Below are 19,364 nucleotides of genomic sequence, written 5' to 3'. Positions count from 1 at the left end.
TTCAAACTGTTCTTGATCATTTTTGCAATAATAACTAATTGATTTTATGTAATTCACGCCTCTAATGCACAGAGATGTGGTACATTTGTGGATTACCTAAAATGAAATCAGTTAAACGTTTATCATAGAATAAAAACGACTCTAAAATTGAACACTTTTATTCTGGAAGTTGAATTTGATTAATTTAACCAATAAAATGTATTTATGTTTTAATTCAAACCAAATATTTATGTTTTAGTTATTAGTTTGAGCTCTTCTTGAAGGTACTGATCAACGGGGGTGGTCCAGGGTTTTATGAGGCCCTGGGCACTATTCCAATTAAGCTCATTACTTTTACACAGACGTGCAAAAAGGCTTGGGATGGCTCTATTTGGACAGCTCTGTGTAAATGTAGGCAGCATCTCATTAGATTGACCTATGACTCCAAATCTATTCTATTCTATTCTGAAGAATCATGAGAGATTAGTGCACTTGAATAAAACACCGATAAAATAGTTGTAGTGAAAATATTAAAATATGATCTGTCTGCGGCTGTCTGCAAAGGCGGGGTCATTATTTGGCAGCCGCCTCCCGCCGTGCTCTCAGTGAGAGGGGCGGGGTCAGTATTTGGCAGGTTCGGCCCCAGAGGGTGTGTGCGAGAGGAGGCGAGTCTCTCTAGGCATCGACTTGCAAACGGGCATCTCAGCCAGTCCGAGCAGAAAAAGGAAAACCAGGAACCGCTGTAATTTCGATCCTTTTTTGCGATGTTCTCGACTATATTTCTTCGTCGTCTACTTTGATCCCGCCGAAGTCTCCGTCTGTTCGGACGCCAGCCGCATAAAGAACCGCAGAAATTGATGCGTGTTGCTCCGCGGTGCTGTTTGTTTTGACCTGGTAAGAAACCCGATTAGCTTCCCTGCTAACTGCTCTTCTTCGGCTTCTCAGCATCTCAGGCGCTAACTGGTGTTAGCAGGCTAGGCTAACTGTGACTTAAACCATTTTTTCTTAATATGTAAAACGTTCTTGTATGTTTTTAATATTTTTCCAGCTATGTTTGTGCTTCAGTTTAAATTCTGACACCGAAGGACTCTTGAGTTTTAAACAGTTTCTATCGTTTATTTGTGTTGACTGGGAGCTAACCGCTAGCGGCTAGCAGCAGTTCTGTCACATCTGTGGCTCCTTGAAGCTAACAGGAAGAGAAAATAAAGAAAACAACGTGAAATCATGACCAGAACAACAGGAGGCTCTGAGGGTCACATATTCATGGTTATTATCGGTATTTTGTGGGATGTTCTCCGCTGAACTGTTGTGTCTTAATTGGAGGAAGATGCAGAGGGCAGGTCAGAATCACCTGTCTTTGCTCAGGTGTTTGATTGTGTTAAAATGCTGAGTAATAAGATTCTTAAAGTGTCGTATTTAAACTGATATGTGGAGCAACCAGCTGCTGGTTTCGTTTTCTGTTCCGTTTCTGGAGAGTTTCATCTCCGCTGTAGATGCTTCCTGAACGGATGTTTCGCTGTCTGCGCTGGAATGTTCTGGTTCCGAGCGGCTCCGCTGGATGTGAAGCGTCCAGATTCTGTTTTTTAATGCAACACACGATTCCACTGAATTATCTATAGTTTTATCCGTTTGTTTTTAAAGCCGCATTTATCCTGGTGATGTTAACATTTTGTAACACACGGGTTGATTTGACGGAATAACTTTTAAATGATTCAAAAAACACATGGACAATCTTTAGAGACGTTTTCGGACTGTCTGAGGAAGTAGTAAATTTCCACCAAAACTTAATCTCAGAAATTTTTTACAAAAAAACTGGGAAATTTCTGAGTTAAAATTTTACTTTTTTTCTAGTAAATTTCTGTGAGTGTTCATTTTCTGAGTTTTTGGCAGAAATGTATTACTATTTTTAAATCTACTATGGCCTTAATTATTGTGAAAGTTCTGGATCTATAATGTGAAAGTTCTGGATCTATAATATCCATTTTGGAAAAAAACAAAAATCGGAATACTTTATTTGCTTGATTTTATTTTTACCCCTCTGAGTAATTTCGACTCAACAATCTTGGCCCTTGTGACTAAAAGTTTGGATCTGATCCTTGTTTTGCCTTTTTGTTGGTTAGAATAACTGACTTGTAATATGCATTTTATTAATCCAAATGGTCTGATTTCTTCGTGTAAAATATGTCCTCCAGGTAGTGGTGGGACCCAGTTAATTACTGAGTCTGTGATTAATTAATTGCAGTTATTGAGATTTTAGTGGAAAACCACATATTGATGAAGTAAGCAACATGTCAGGACATGTTGAGGCCTGCAGAGACGCGTCTGGTTCATTCAGGGGGTCAGGATACAGAAAACCAGGAATGATTAACTGTCAAAGTGCTCAAGACTTCACCCCATTGAACATCCTGGAGTTTTAAACTTTTGAATGTTTTGAGTCAAAGTGAGGTTTGCCTTCTGTAGGGAATACACACAGAGACTGTCTTAGTGCTACGTAATGCTAATTACGCTAATGCTAAAATTAAGACGCTAACAGCCAGAATTTATTTTGGAAATTCAGTTAATGGCACAATAAACTCAAACAAACTCAATAATTTCCATTTGCAACATTTATCTTTTTAGTCTTTTGTCTCTTTTTACCAAAATCTGGATGATAAGACTCTTCTTGCTGGTGCTTTTTTGTTTACATGGACTTCATAATTCATTTTATTTGTTGTTTTTTTGATTTATTTATTTGTCTTGGATATTTAAAATGTCTTTCAGTTCCAGCGTTTAATGTTTGTTAGCATTTAAAGTTTATTGATCTTTGAGAATGTGACCTTGCTTTATTATTATGCCATTTCCATTATATTACTTGAAAATGGTCTCATAAGAACAATATTATTGTTTACTGCGATAACTTCTGGGACGATTTATCATCCAACACATTTTATTGGTGCGCCTCTTTTTTGTCGTCCTTCATTTATTCTTAGCGCCAGCAGGAGAACGGACCAACTGAATGCGTTTCATCTGGATTTAATCGATCCGGTGATTAGAGAATGAGAAGCTGATGGCAGTAGATCATATCAGGAGAAGGAAAATCATGGCTGAAAAATGGAAAAACGTCAGCAGGAATGTTTTCGTGTTGGTCCAGTAAAGATATTCAGACTAATTGAGGCTGTAAATAATTACAGGCTGTTTTCTTGAACACAAAGGTAACGGCATTTTAGATGAAATGATCTTTTTATGGCAGATATCTAATCAGAGCTGTAAACTGAACCATAAATGTTGGAGCTGATCCAGGAATATTTTTTAACAGGATTCCTGAACCGTCTGGAAAAATGTGGATTTGATTTCTGTATTTTCCAAAGCTCTATAAAAATAGAAAAACAAATTAAAGTCTGAAAGAATATTTGGAATTTCAGATGTTATTTATTTTGTTGTCTAAATGATAACTTTTTCTTTCTTTGCTTGTTTATTTTCTCTTTTGTTCTTGTTTATATTCTTATTTTCTTTCTTCCCCTTATTAATTTTTTTCTTTTTTCTAATTTTCTGTCTTTCTTGTCTGTCTTGTTTTTTGTTCAGTTTTTTCTTTTCCTTTATCATCATTTTGCTTCCTTTTTCCTTTTCTCTTTTCCATGTAGAGGAACCTGAGCATGAGCATAAGAAGAAATGATTATGAAACGTAATGTGAACACATTATAATCATTTCTTCTTATGCTCATGTAACAGTTCCAGCCCATCAGTAAAGGAGAATTCACCGGCACGTCTTATATAACTCTCACAGATAAATATTTAATGAGTTGTACCTGTAAAATAAGTTTTATAAATTCTAATCGGCATAAAATAACAAAAAAAGTTGTTAAATTTAGACTTTTGTACAGGAATTTCACTTCCATATCCACTCGTCTCTCTTTCTAAAGGTTGGAAACTGTGAAGTTCAGATAAAAGCAGAATAAAGTGGTTTAAATATTATTTTAACTCCATGTTCGATCAGAAATATAAAACAGATTTGTATCAGATTTGGAAAATAAACCTTTTTACTTCCAGTTTAAGAGTTTCTATCAAATAAATGCCTAAATGTCTTTAATTTAGAGCTCAGTAAAGCTTACAGGAAGCCGTCCGGCGTTTGTGTTTGATAGTATTGTAACCCTTGAAATGCGGCGCCATTAAAGCGACTGACCTTCACACTCTGAGTGTATCTAAGTTGAACCTGTTGGCCTTTATGTGAACAATCTCACGTATGCAGAAAGCCTCAGTGGGGAAGCTCCAGCCGCCCACCGTGTGAGATAAGACGTGTAAGATGAGAAATGGTTTAATGTGGAAGGAAAACTGGCGTGCAAACACAACAACTGCACCGGCGCTGTAATCCCACAGCTGCCGGCCGCAGTTCCCAACAGTTGGTCGGTCAATCTGTGGTTGATTTAGCCTCAAGCTAACCCATAAACAGGCCCAAACAGGAAGTCACCACATTTAATCCCTGTCTGCTACATTGGACCCTGCTCCTAAAATAACTTTGTAACCTCATTTTTATTCCCATAAAGCATCATTTGTCTTTAGGTGTTAAACATTGATCTAGTATTACACATTTATTACCCAGAAATCTTTTAAAAATAATTTCCACGGATGGAAATCCACTGATGGGAACCACAGTAAAGATGGAGATATTTTGATACTGAGAAAGAAGCTGTAGGAATCCAGAATCCTGCCAAAACCAGCCGGAGGCGGCTTCCCGCCGCGCGGCGCTGACCGGGCCCAAGGATCGGGTAAATGGAGATGGCCTGTCAGGGTGTTGATATAACGCAGGCTTCCACTGGAGGAGAAAATACTCTTCTTTTGCTCACATTCTGACATTTTTATCTGTAAATATTAAAGAAGGGTTTAAATGTCCTATTCCTCCCCTGAATGTGAGCTTTTTGAGACTCAAGGCAGCGATGAAACAAAGGAATCTCATTCTGTCTGGGACATTTTTATTTGGTCCTGGAGACCGTGAGCGGTTACTGATCTGAGCCTTCAGTGGCAGTAAGTAGCTTTATTTACTCAGAAATAAAGGGACCAGCTGGACCATTTAGAAACATCAGGAGTCATAGCTTGTTTTAATAATTCATCCTAAACATGAATAACAATCGTCTTATTGAGAGGAAGACATGGATAATTATCTGAAGTTCATGTTTTGGGACCAAAACTTTTAGTTTTTTAAAAAATATTTCTCAAATAAAACAGTTTTGGACAAGAGTCACTGACTGAGGGAAAAATCTGTCTTTAGTCGCTCTGTTTAAAAAGTCGCTTCATTTGTCTTGCTTAAAAAAAGTTGATTTTTTTAAAAGCTTTTTTAAGCTGAAATTGTTGCTAGTCACTTTTTTCAGAGAAATTTATTTTTCACTAGTCACTTTTTTAAAAACAAATCTGATTTTTCACTACTTGCTTTTTTTTAAGTTGCTAGATTTGTTGCTTATTAGGAAAAAAATTACTAGATTTTTTTTTACTATTCACTTTAAAAAGAAAAGTTGCTAGATTTGTCACTAGTCACTTTTTTTGAAGTCGCTGATTTGTGTCCAGTCGCTTTTGTGACGGTGTGTCAGTAACCATAGTATAATAATCTCAGCAGTTTATTGCAAAACATCCCAAATGTTTCTAATTGATATTGATGATTTCTTGGAACTGAAACTAAAGTTTCCAAATCCAAGAACAGCTCTTTGGGTTTGCAAACATCATCAGAGTTGCTGTTAATATGTTGATAACTGAAGGACGTTCTTTACCAGGAGGGCTGCTGGCTTTGAAACCACGAAGTTTAAACCTTTCAGAGGACGGACAGAAACTCTTCTGTGGAACAGCAGGTTTCTTCTGTCTTAAACACGGCAGGTTTGGATCGGCATCCTCTCAGACCTGAGTCTCTACGTTTTGGTGTGAGATTCATCTGACGGCTTGGTTCCTTAGCAGATGGCTGGGTTGAGTAATCTGGGTGAGAACGTGTTTAAGGCGCTCAGCGTCTGCAGTTACAGACGTCACATGAATTACCTTTAAAACTCATGAGTTGGAGACGTTTAATACTGCTTTAACTTATTAAAAAAGTTTTATCACAAACTGGGTTTTATCTCAACAATTTGATTAAAAGTCTTGCATCATTCGTGTCATTTTTGGTAAACTATGTAGCGGGAAAGATTTTTCTTATTTTTAATGTGATTGTCAGTTTCCTCTCAAACACTCACAGGAATCCAAATTTCTGTTGCATTTTAATTTATTCCAGAATAGCTGAAGGAGGATGTTTATAAATTAGACCGAAACATTCAGGTTGTCGGTTTGTTCCGACTGTTTTTGGAAAGTCCCTTTATTAAATATTTCCTCACACGCTGCGCCGTGTTTTTATTTTTAAACCCAGGACAAGGTTTCTGTGTGACTGGATAGTCTGAGCGCTGTGCAAAAGCTGCCTGCTGTTTCTTCCTGGTGACTGATTTCCTCGTTGCCCGAGCCGACACTGATTCCAACCCGACCTAATGGATCAGGCTGAACTGGGCTCAGAGTGACGAGCGGCTAAGTCGGCTTTCTGGCAGCAGATCGAAGGTTCAGGTCCTGGAGACGTTTGATCTGAGTCGCTGCGTATTCAGATCAATTACCGCGGCGCAACTCTGGCTCTCATGGTCCTGAAAAGTTAGAGGAATGTTTCAAACAATCCGCAACCATGGAGCCTGATGTGTTTATTCTCAGGCTGTGTGTGTGTGTGTGTGTGTGTGTGTGTGTGTGTGTGTGTGTGTGTGTGTGTGTGTGTTAATGAAAGCGACTAAACGGCTTCCTGTCGTCCGTGTGAGACGGTGAAGCTGCAGCGTCATGGTTTGCTCGCTGCTCAGTCTGTTCACAGCTTGTGTTTTCATTCATTGTTTGCAGCAACAACAACACACACAGACGGAAACAACAAGAGTTTTTCTGTTCAGCTGGAGCTCTCGGCTCTGGCTTCAGTATTTCCTTATTTCAGGATGCTGCTCGGTCAGCTCCTCAGCAGTTTTAACTCAGCCTGGTTCTATCAGGTCTGCAAATATTACTATTTATTACAGAGTTCTGCACTGTTTTCTATTTTTATTCTTTCATAATAAATTTGAGAACATGATGATCTAAATAACTCCACTGATGTTAGAAACTCAAATGTTTCTTTTTATTAAATTGCTGATGTTTGTGTAATTAGAATTAGAAATGCACTGATTAGAAAGTTTGGCCAATATTAATACAGCTGGTTTAATTACGAATGACTTCATTTTAGCCCCACAAACACCAAAACGGCTCCTGAAAAATATTCCCATTTGTAATGTGCTTCTTTACTCGTATAAAGAATGTCATTTATATCACTAAGCCGCACACGGTAACTGTATTTCCAAATTTATTAGTGTTTATTAATTCTTTTATTGAGAAAACAGTAAAACTATCAATCCTGACTATAAGGACAGTTTGGGGAAGTTTTAAACGTCATTAATTGTAATTTATCGTGACGATAATAAATCAAACTTATTACCTCTGTCCTCCATCACTGCTGTTAGTAGATGTGCATCAGATTTATGTGCGTACCAGAAACGCAATGCAAAGGTTCCGGGCCAGAACGTTTACATTTAAAAAATAAATGCAATTAATTTCTCTGCTGTCTTTTTTACTGGTTAACATGTTAAAATCTAATAAATAAACATGAACACATTAAAGCCCTGGCCCTAATTTTAAGTTTACTTTCTGCTCTGACTGAAGCTAATGATGCATAAACTGCCTCATACCTAAAAATATTTTATCTTCAAATCAATCAGCCATGAGCTGATGTTTATAAAAGGAAATTATAATCTAGTTCCTCTTCAAATAGTGTGAAGATATTTTAAGATGTGACAGAGAAAATGAGATTTTTGAGAAGTGGTTTAACCTCCAGTTTTATGTCCGTTTGTAAAGTTAAAGCGCTGCATCCCAACCCGAACGCTGCAGGCCTTCTTTCCTCTCAGTGGCATCAAACCAAACTTGATGCAAATGTTGCAAACAGAGAGCTGCCTTTCCTCCACTCCCACAGACTGAACATAGAGCTGCGTTTATGTTTCAGCTGTGGGCGTTTCAGGCTCTTTCTGCACAGAATGCTTCGGCATTTTGTTGGCCTGACCAAAGCAACTAAAAATGTTTCAACAAATGTTTCAAACAGGAAGGTCTAGAAATTTGGCCTTCAGAAGTTTTTCTTCTTCTATGTTTAAAATTTCTCTCAGATTAATAAATTCAGCAACCTGCTGCAGATCTGCAGCAGCGGTCTGCAAACTTTACGATCCAAAGAGCCGTTTTACGCTCAGCCCAGCTAAATAAAACTTGTCTTCTTATTGGAAACCTTAAAACAAAAGGAAGATGGATACATTTTCTGCTTTGACTTGTTATTTGTGGAAAATTCTGGGAAAAGACGTGCACTTCCTGAACTCTAAAAAAGTATTACCGGTACTTCCAGTGTCATTTATTATGGAAATTCAGTGGAGTTGTTTTTATGAAGATCCATTGCAGGAGGTCTGTAGGTTGCAGGACCCTGATTTTTATCCTGCAGGACTTCCTTTAATCAGCTGTTTGGTTTATGCAGGACAAACATTTGAAAAGGAAGATGAACTTTGTTGCATGTTCTGTTCATCTTTAAAATGAATGAGGGAAATATGATGCATATTTGTGCAGGAGCGAGGCGCTGGAAGCAGCAGCCGGTTATTAATTCATCAGAGACGGGCCGGCAGGAGACGATAAAGTAGGTTAGAGCAGCCAACCTCAGACGGATTTTTCTTCTGGTTGCCGTCTCCTTACCGGCCTCTCCTCATCTTCCTGACACGTCTGTTTGTCCTCCCGCTCGTTTCTCCTCCAGTTTTTGCCATAAAATTGCTTTCCTTATTTTTTTGCAGCCCAACTAACAAGGTTTGCTGCTTTCTTTCCGTTTGAAGTAGAACCACAGTCATACAGACAGAAACAAATGTTGGCTCCTGACCTAAACATCTGACGTCCTGCTATCCACTGGTGACCTCATTTTACTTTGACATAAACATTTTGTTATCTCTGATTTACTTTAATAAAGTAATAAAGGTTATTGTCTTTACTGTATCTGTGATGAAGTATTTGTGGGCTCAGTCTGACTCATCCGATAAAAACTTGCATAAATGCATCCTAACACTTTTTTATCTGGTTTGTCAGAAAATGACGCAGCATTAAATGGGTCACGTTTTTTAGTTCACTGGAGAAAAGGTTACTTTTGCATTAGTTCCTCTTCTGTTCGACTGTACCAGTAAGGAAGTTCACCAATTAAGGAAGTAATTGCCCCTAAGCTGCGACCTGGTGAACCTTATCTGGTGTTGAGTCTTTAGCATCTTTTTCCCTGCAGTCTTCAGGATTATCGAAACGGCTTTGGTAGAGCTGCAGCTAACGATTAATTTAATAACCGAGTACTCTACTGATGTTTCTGCCAATTCATCAAATAATTGGACAAAAACAACCATCAGGTTCTGTGGAAACTATTCATGTTTATTTGGTGAGTATTGTAAATACACAAAAAACAACATTGAAGCCAACAACCCATTTAATTATCGACTTATCATTCAGTTATTTCCTTTTGCATGATTTTCTGTTTTTCTCTACCAAAAACTGGACTCTGGTGCTTTGGCCTGAACTCACGGTTTATTTTGAAGGACTGCAAGGTTTCCCCTGAGTTTGGTGGTTGGGCGCTCGGCAGTCTTTCATCCAGCGGCATGTTGTGGTTTTGAGTTAAAAACTGTTAAAAGTTGACAGGAAATTTGAAATTATCACCTAATAATTATGTGTTATTGGAAATTAAAATATGAACACCAGCTATGAAGTCTTAAAAAAATGCAAACATTAAAAAAATAATTAAATAAGCAATGCTAAGCCTGGTGGGGCACAAGTAAAGCCTGGTGGCCCGCCAGGCTTATAAAACACTGGGGAAATCCCTGCACTGTTTTGTTTATAGAGACCTGATAATTAATTTTAGTTGTTTCTGTTGTTAATGTCTTTTGGATATTTAAAAGGTCTTCCAGTTCCAGAGTTAAATGTTCATTAGAATTTAAAGTTTATTATCTTTGATAATCTGTTTTTGCATTATTATGCCTTTACCCCAAAGCAACAATATTATCGTTTATCGCAATAACTTCTGGGACAAGTTATTGTGACAGTTACTTCAAGACTCAACAATGAGAGCAAATGTATTTTTCAAAGTAAAAGCAGAATAAATGTGAAGGGTTGAATACTTTTGTCACCCTGTTGGGTGTAAAGTCCAGACGGCGCGCCGCTGTGACTAAACGAGGGGAATCGCTCCAACCGGCGCTGCGAGAATCTGCGGGAAGCGTTGAGCAGGTGTTGCATTTCCTCTCTTTGTTTTGTTGTGACAACAGAAAGTTGACGGTTTGAGCCCTCGTTGCTCAGTGTTTGGATCACAGCAGACTGATACACTGAGTGAGCGCAGGTTGAGCTTAGGCTGATTATGGACAGACTTCCTGCTGTGTCTCTTACTGCAGACTGATGTCAGTCTGACGTGTTGCGAAGCATTCATATTTGTGACATGATTGTAGTTTTGTTGAGCCAAACCGGATCCATTCGGCTCGCTGAAGGAAGCTGCCGCGGACATGGCAATGTTTTCCTGTGACACGGCAGCTCTCCGTCACATGCTGCGTGTCGGCGGCAGAGATTCGGATCGGCATGCTTTCCTGGTCATGTGCTTCAGGGTGTGTGGTTGTTTGTGTGTGAAAAGTCAACCTTGCTCTTCTGAAAACAGGGAAGTGTAAGGATAGATGACAACGCAGCAGAAATACCTCAGTCACTCTCACCCTTGTTCCGGTGTTTTAGCTGACTTATTATCCTGATTCACTAATACTTCAATTTAATTTGTTTATTTCAAACTGGCTTTTCTAAAAGCAAGAAAACAATTAACCTAGAACAAAATAATTAGATTATGTTTCTGTTTGAAAAGGAGTAGAAAGAAGTGAACACAATTTAATATCAATTACTGACTCAATAATTGTCAGTAATGTCTAATTAAAACCATGTTATAGTATTAATATGCCTGTGTTAAAGAACCAACAAACACATTATATGACATAAACAAAATGATTACAAACTGACTCTCACAACAAGACAAGAAAACCTACAGACCCTTAATAATCAGGACCATTATAAATAACAACTGGACATTCAGCATCACAGCGATTACCAGCTCCTTGCCAATGTGCATCCTATAAATTCTTCATAATCTGTCTTATACAGCAACAAATAAAACAAAAAACTAATGATCATAATGTTTATCGCTTTAATTTGGACCAGCGCAGTTAGTTGAGTAATTCTGCTGCTGGAAATGTCATTTCCTGTCGTTTTGCTGTTCATTAATATTTAGTTTAACAGCTTTAATCCATTTTAAGCAGTTGGATAAAATGAGTTTCTAAAGCTTGTTCTGAAGGAAATGCTGGTTCAGACTGACCATAGTGGGATTTTCCGGCTCCGTATTCACCGGTTCTGGAAGGATTTGGCCGTTTGCAGGGAGGTGACCACCTCACCGATGCACGGACGTTTTGGGTCAGGTGTGCAGTCGCTGTTTTGCAGGTATTGAACCCGTGACCTTTGTGTTGAAAGCCGCCCCCCGTGGAGCGCTGCTGAGGCTTCACATCTGAATGTGGGCAGGTGCTGCTTTTAGAAACGAGCTGAAACCTGATATCGACTTGGCTCATTTAAATTTACTGCCTCTACCAGTCTGCAGTGGGCAGTTAATGGAAACTAACTGAATCAAGGTAGGTGTGATGGCTGACTTTTAGCTTGTTACGGTTCAGAGACGATTTCCTGTTCGTCACAACAGATCGTAGCTTCTCTAATAAGCTGATAAAAGTAGACTGGAGGGGGTTAACTTCAGATGGAAGTACAGAACGAATAACCAAGTGTTTGTGTTGAGGAGGAAGTGAGCTGTTATCAGCTAGATGAATACAAACCCAAAACCATACAAAGAATTACCCAATAAAGTTAGAGTTGGTTCAGCTGTGAAAATGTTAACCTTACTTTCTCTTTTCATGCAGCTTTATGATTTTTTTGTGCTCTTGTTTTGAATATTTCTGACTCGGTTAGCGTTCTCCTATCATCACCGTCTCATCCTGATCTCTAAGTTTTACACACAGATTAAATCAGGTTGCATTTTATTCATGAAACACATCTGGAGTGAGAGAGCGAGTTTTGAAGACAAATTGGACCTTCAGGGTGCAAATATTTATTTTAATTTTTAAAGTTCCAAGATTTGTCAGCAGTTGGTTATTAAGTCACAAGATTAATCTGTAGGTGTTTTTTTTAGAATAAAAAGTTGCTAGATTTGTCACTTGTCATTTTTTTGGGAAAAAAAAGAAGTAAATCAGTAGATTGATCACTATTTACTTTTTTTTTTTTAATTTGCCAGATTTGTCGCTTGTTGATTTCTTGAAAGATTCCCCAGAGAGTCTTCAAAGTTGCTTAAATATATCGACAAAGTTGACAGTAGTGCTTCTGTTATCCCGACCCAACTCCCACCTGACCTCTCACCTACTGTTGGCCACGCCCCTCAGTCTGTTGGCTCCGCCCACTTCCAAATTTTTAGATAATTTGTCTTGGGACCCGAGTTGTGCTGTTTTTCAGCCTTAAGTTCAGAAACATTTGGGTCGTCTTGTAGCTCAAATGTGTTTGGAAAGGGAAAACTTTGGGCCATTTACTCTTAGAGTAGCAGAACCAGAACCAGCTCCATTGGCAAATATTTCAAGCAATTTGACTCCAGATTGGCGCCCTGTCAGCACACGGATATTTAAATATAATACAGAAATGCTGGAGTATACAGCTGTTGAATGTGTGGGAGTTTTAATCTACTTACACTATTCAACATGTGTTGGAGTTTAATATCTGCTTAGTTTGCTTAGAACAGAAGGATTTGGCTTGAGAAACACCTTTAAGTTCTGCTAGAGCTTTGAAACGTTTCCTCAGGAACAGAGGGATTTTCCTTAGCTTTTAAAGAGGCTTACCCGCCTCTTTAAATGTGCCAGTTTAGCTGCTTTTAGGAGGAAAAGAGGCTGAAGAATGCTTTTTAGTCAGAAGTCATTATGAGCGAACTCCAAACTCCTGGAACCACGGGTTGGTTTATAAGCTTTAGGAAAAACGAGAGCTACTCAGAAAACACTGAACCGCCCTTGACACTCCTTTTATTCCTAGAGTTTTAGGATGTAATAACTTTTTACATCTCTGGATCAGCAAAATAGTGGATATTTTTATTAACATGTTCCTCACAGTGCATTCTGACATTTACTTCTTTGTTGACAAGACAAACACAAAGATAACTGTGATAACATTGTTTTCATTCTTTACCTGCGTAATTCTAAAAAAAAAGAAAAAAAGAAACGTGATGTTTATGTGTCAACCAAAAATGTTAACAGGGAAAACACACGTTTTGTTTGTTTAGCTGTGATCAGTCTGTTCCTGGTTGGTACAGACATACACTTTTAATAGAAACCGGAACTGATTAATAGGACTTTCTGCTTCATGTATCTTTTATTCTAAAGACTGCAGTTCATGAGACAGAAAAATGTGTAGCAAAGTTGTTGATGTATGTAGTATTTATGAATGGAGAGACTACAGATTTTCTCCTTTTATACAGGAAAGTATTTTTTTTCTTTAATTCATATCTGATTTTCATTAAACTGAAAAAAGCATTGAGGTTCATGCTGTTGGTCAGTGTTTTACAGACTGAAAAATGTGTGAATGCTCATTTGAGCAATTAATTAATGGGTTGGGAAGTTGCGTCTTTTATTTTGACCTGCTCAACGCCATTCAACAGAAAATCTGTTGACTGATTATTACGTCTTTGACTTTTATACATTTTTTGTGCTCTTCTGCATAAGTTTTCTGTTGCATGTGATCTTGCATTTTTAATATTTTACAGCCTAAAGTATGTAATGTTTTCTGAACTCTTCATGTTATTATATATTTTATTTAAATAAAATTCTCCCTACTTGATGCAGAAGCAGACCTGCAAGGCTGCCAACACAAAATCTGTTAACATAGAACATTGTTTCTCTGTGAAAATCCATAGCAGGAAATGTTAAATGTGATAAATTTGTTGTTGGACTGAATTCTTTATTTTTCTTTTGAATGTGTGTCCTCAGTGAAGCTAGAAGGGAATCCTGCTAGAGGATCAGCGGTCTGTCAATGAGGAACTACCGGCTCATCTTCTGCCACAACCTGAAGCAGCCATAGATGGTCCAGTGGTTCACTGGCCAGAGGAGGAGAGGATAGGACACACCGTCACTGCTACACGGTACACACACACACACACACACACAATTTTATTTATTTACAACGCTGTTTTGTCCTCAGTTCTTCAGACTAGAATGATTTTTTTTTATTACTGTGACTTCAAAACTTCATATTTACCTTTTTATTTAAAAACACATCAGCAACAATGCTCCTGTAAAGAACCTGATAAATAAATACTGTAATAATACTACTAATGATAATTTTCCATCCTCTTTCAAGTTCTTTTAGTTTTCAGAGTTGATATATCCTGATTTTTGCTTATACTTTGAAAATGCCACAATGTAGATATCTTAAATAGATATCTTTATTCAACTGACAGTTCGAATAAATTCATAGTGTCGCCATACAGACCTAAATAATTTCATCATAAAATCTAATTTTAGATTATTTCCATATTTTAATGATCTATTTTAGAAATTATTCATCATAAATAAAGATCAATATATTTAATATTGTGTATTTCTAGTTTTGTTTGAAGAATTGCATATATGAATATTTATCTATAAATAATGAAAAAGACTCATTATTTTAATAATTTACAAGCAAAACCCAAATTAACTACTTAGTATCTGTGGATTAGCTTGGATCAGAAAATGTAACATTTTTACATGTTAATAAATAAATTTTAAAACATTGTGAAGAGCTAATATTATTTGAGATTCACCATACCAGTAATCTAAAATCATTTAATGTAAACTGCTTTAATAACAGATGTGTTTCTTGACAACTCAATTGTTAATTTTTTCCTTCATTAAAATGTTTTTTTGTCTTTGGGAAGACGTAAGGTTTCAGCGGGATTGTGGTGAGGAGGAGGTGGCGGAGGAAGAGGCCATGAGGAAGAGCGTGTCTCCATTGCCAGGCAATGAGGGCGAGGGCTCAGCCAGTACCGCTCGGGTTTTTGGCGTTCCTTTGGAGGAAGTGACGCGCGCGCACACGGTCAGCGGCCATGAGGTTCCTGCGCTGGTCAAACACATCGTTGACTACATCGAGGAGCATGGTGAGAGACGCAGATGATTTTATTTCTCTTTGTGGGAGAAATCTAAAGCAATTTTTTATTTTCCTGTTGGTGTAGTTCAAACATTTTCACATACTTGGTTTCCTCTTGGATTTCATCAATTACTTTAGGACAAATTCAGACACGACAAATTTACTAAATTAAGTGAACAAGTTAATCTATGAATAAATGAGAAATATTTTTTATAAAAATAAAAATAATTTCTGTAAATCCATTCAGTAATCACAGTGACATAATACAAGGTTATGTTAGCGTTAGCATTGTCATTATTAGCCACACAACGAGTCAACAAGTCTCAGATGTTTTTAGGATTAAGGTTGTTGTTGACCTCTGGTGACCTGTGCTCTGGTATGTTGTGGAGATCCAGACTGTAAGATGAACTCTGATGACTCTGATGACAGCTCCACCCTTGGCTTCCTTTTTCATTGCATAACAGTCCTGCTAACTTCAGATCCATCAAAAGTTCTGGGCGATAAGGAGAACAGCAGGTTGAGGTTTTCCTGCATCCGCCCTTTATTGCCCACATTGTTTTTCTGCTAACTTCTAACTGCAACAACCTCAGTTATACCTTTAAAATAAAAATTTGGTAAGCAGAAGACTGTTTTAATTTCTAGCTATTGAAATGTATAAAACAACAGCATAAAAAACAAATAGTGAAAAGAAGGTCCTGGTTCGAATCCTCACTGGTGCCTTTGTCATGTGGTTTGCTTGTTCTCCCAGTGCAGGTTTGGTTTCTTGTTGGATCCAAAACAAAAACATCCACATTTTGTATGTTTGTGTGTGTCTATACTTGTTTACCTATCATTCTGGGAATGTGGCAAATCACCAACAATGTGAGGACATTTGTAGTTGTGAGGACATTTTGTCATGTCCACACAATATAAAAACAATATTTGTTTTAGGGGTTAGTTCTAAGGTGTGAATGTAGGTTAGGTATACAGGCCCATTCAATAAATTAGAATATTATTGAGAAGTCTATTCATTTCAGGAACTTTATCACTAAGTGAATGCTTTAAAGCCTTTGTATTTAATTGTGATGATTTTCCACAGACAGTTAGTGAAAACATAATTAACATTAGAACATTACATTTGACTAATTAAAAAAACTATTCTTTTAAAACAGAAATGTGGGCTTAACAAAAAATATGTTTAATATCTGCTTAAAAGTTGTAAATTTTCAAAAGGTACTTAATCTGACAAATGAGCCTCATGGAACACATATTTTAACTTATTGATTATGACTGTATTCTATTCTTGGGTTTGGAGGTAACTTTACCTTTATCAGGTTTAGTGAAAAGGTTTGGGTTGGAAGTCAGTGTAAGGCCACACAAGTACAGAGACAGGAGTCTGTGTGTGGCCTGCACGGATTTAGAATTAATTAATAATCTGTGGTCCTTACAAAACCTTTTGACCAGATAACATTATCCAAGACGTCCCAAGCGCTCTGTGAAGATGACGTTTTGATCTCCTTATGAAAGAAAACGACGGATGGGCGGTTCTGCTCTAAATCCAGAATGTGGGGTCAAAACATTTCTGCTGTAAAAGTTGAGCAAAATACGAAAATTTTCTGAAATATGAATTGTCCCAGAAAGTATTGCGATAAACAATAATGGTTTTGTTCTGAAACCACTTTCAATCAGCATAATGATAATGGCGTATTAATGTAAGTACATCTTCTTGAAAAAGCTTTAATTTCTATAGAACATTTCACACTGGAACTGGATGACAATTTACATATCCAAAATAAATAAACAAAACAAAAATGATCAAGTTTCAATCATATTAATCATTTGGCTAAAGCAGGGAAAATGGGCAAAACTGGCAGTTTGGACTTTAAAAAATAAATAAAAGTGCAAACTAACTCCTTTGCATTTTCATTTTTTAAAATGGCAGCTTTTTAACAATATTCAAGTGCAACATCTCTAAAGAATAAGCAAACTACAAAAAAATCAAGCATGCAAATGAAAGTCATTGTGCTCATTTCAGTTTATCATGCGATTAATTGATTTATTCCTTTTTGTGACAGCCTTACTGTGTCTGTTCAGTAGGAACCGTCAATGGGAACACAGAGTTTACTGAAAAATGTGTTGAGTTGATGTAAAGATTGGAACAAAGTGTCCAGGCCTAGTAAGGTGTGGAACAGGTTGGTGACCCAGCAGCTGTTCAGCCGTGTGAAGTTATGTAAGGAGTCTCAGCTGCAGTGTTAATTAGTCATCAGCATTAATCTGTCCTGCTTTGTGAGTGATACCTCAGGTTTTACTGGCTGTTATTTATATTTGTCATTTCAGTTAATGGAAAAGAAAGATGAAAAGTCTCCTTCTGTTTTGGTACATTTTCATTCTGTGTTGCGGCTAACATATGAATCTTATAAAAAACCCACAGTCACAGAAACAGTTCATTTTTTTTAACACTGGCCCCTTATTGTCGTCTGAGCCCCTGCGCTTCATGCGGTCAGCTGTGTGGAGCCAGAAAAGGGAATCTGGTCCACAGGATTCCTTTTAGTCTTCTGGACTTGAACCGGGTTCAAGGCTCACTAATGGATCAGACACCAGGCGGCAAACAGCAGAAAAGAAGCCATTTCATAATCCTCATGTTACAAAATTGTCATTATATGCATTGCATCTATATTTAGGAATTTGAAACAGCTCTACAAGAAATCTCTCATTATTTTCCAAATTTGATTTTTCTTTCTTTTATCTTTCTGAATTCCACTTTTTTCAATTTAACAACATTTATTAACTCAAAAAGTATGTAAAATAGCTGGAGGTCAACATTTACTGTTTCACTTTAACAGAATATTTACCCTCATTTTTATTGACATTGTGCAAAACTAACAATCAAAATTTTAAATTAAGAGAAAATAACACCATGAACATTTTAAGACCATTTTCAACCAATGAAATGATAATGGAACAAGTACACCCTCTCAAAGATCAATAAACTTTAATTTCCAAAGAACATTTAACACTGGAACTGGAAGACATTTTAAATATCCAAAATAAATGAAACAACCAAAACAAAAACTATGAAATTTAAACAAAATTACTCTTTTAAACATATTAATTATGCTCATACTGGGAAAACGGGCTCTGCCAGTTAGGACTTCTGTAAAAAATAAAATAAAAATCCTGCTTTGCACTTTTCATTTTTCAAAATGCGACTTTTGCTGAATTTTTTTTCTTGCTGGCCCTGAACTTTACAGGGCCAGCAAGTTTCCAAGTCTGTATTTTTATGTATTTCAGAGTTTCTGTGCTCAGAATCTCGATACAGGGATTAAATTTAATAATTTTGGTAATTTTGTTTGATTCTGCAGCAGCTTTAGAGTCTAGAGCCAAAGAGAAGGTGGTATATCCGTGAAGGGACAGTCCAAACTCTCAACTTTTGTTTGTAATGAACCTCAAACTTAAACATGGCTTCTCTTCAGAAGGTCACGCAGATGAAGGCCCAGTAAACAGCTGCTGTCTGTCTGTCTGCGTCATCAGGTCAGCTGGACTTGGAGGGACTCTTCCTGGTTAACGGCAACGCGGAGCGAGTAGACTGGCTGCGTCAGCGCTACGACAGCGGCGAGGAGGTGGAGCTGGAGAAGGAGGCTGATCTGGCATCAGCGGTCAGTCTGCTCCGCCTCTTCCTGCAGGAGCTTCCCGAACCCGTCATACCAACGGCTCTGCAGGGACACATCCTGCAGCTCTACCAAGGTGCGTTTCAGGGACGCAGCTTCCGATCAGATAGTTCACTTCTCGGTAACCTAACATGAAAAATTATTTGTTGATCCTTGTCACAGCACAATCCGTCCTATCAGCTAATTTGCACATGTGCTAATAGAAATACTTCCAGGGAGGTTTTTTTTTCTTCTTTTTTTTGTATGTCATTGCAATTATAAAAGTAATGTATGATTTAACAAGAATATCAAGAAATAAAGATAAAAACAGTTCAAGCACATTTTGCTAGATTGCTACTGCTAAATTAATGCTTTTGCCCGTGTATAAGAATCAAACATTAGGAAAAGATGGAGGATAATAAAGTTGAGTTTTCCACAAACCAGTCTGATAAACCAATAAACTCATAGAAGATGTGATTATTATAAAAATAAAGTTGTTTT

At 37.4% G+C, this 19,364-nt stretch overlaps 1 protein-coding gene across 5 annotated transcripts in view; it reads left to right on the top strand.

Moving 5' to 3' along the window:
• Positions 1-646: 646 nt before the first annotated feature.
• Positions 647-19,364, top strand: part of fam13b (family with sequence similarity 13 member B) — a 61,021-nt gene continuing 42,303 nt past the window's right edge. For 2 of the 5 annotated variants that reach the window (XM_088009352.1, XM_088009351.1), the window contains exons 1-4: positions 647-873; positions 14,100-14,251; positions 15,029-15,247; positions 18,748-18,960. In XM_088009352.1, the coding sequence (XP_087865478.1) occupies positions 15,082-15,247; positions 18,748-18,960 (379 nt within the window). In that variant the 5' untranslated portion in view covers positions 647-873; positions 14,100-14,251; positions 15,029-15,081. The remainder of the gene's footprint in view (positions 874-14,099; positions 14,252-15,028; positions 15,248-18,747; positions 18,961-19,364) is intronic. The other 3 variants (XM_015004929.2, XM_088009354.1, XM_088009353.1) reach the window with 2 other exon arrangements.

This window comes from Poecilia mexicana, unplaced genomic scaffold (assembly GCF_051168715.1).
Source record: "Poecilia mexicana isolate PSO_F unplaced genomic scaffold, ASM5116871v1 scaffold_10, whole genome shotgun sequence".
Lineage (NCBI taxonomy): Eukaryota > Metazoa > Chordata > Actinopteri > Cyprinodontiformes > Poeciliidae > Poecilia > Poecilia mexicana.
This window is presented reverse-complemented; position numbering and strand designations above follow the sequence as displayed.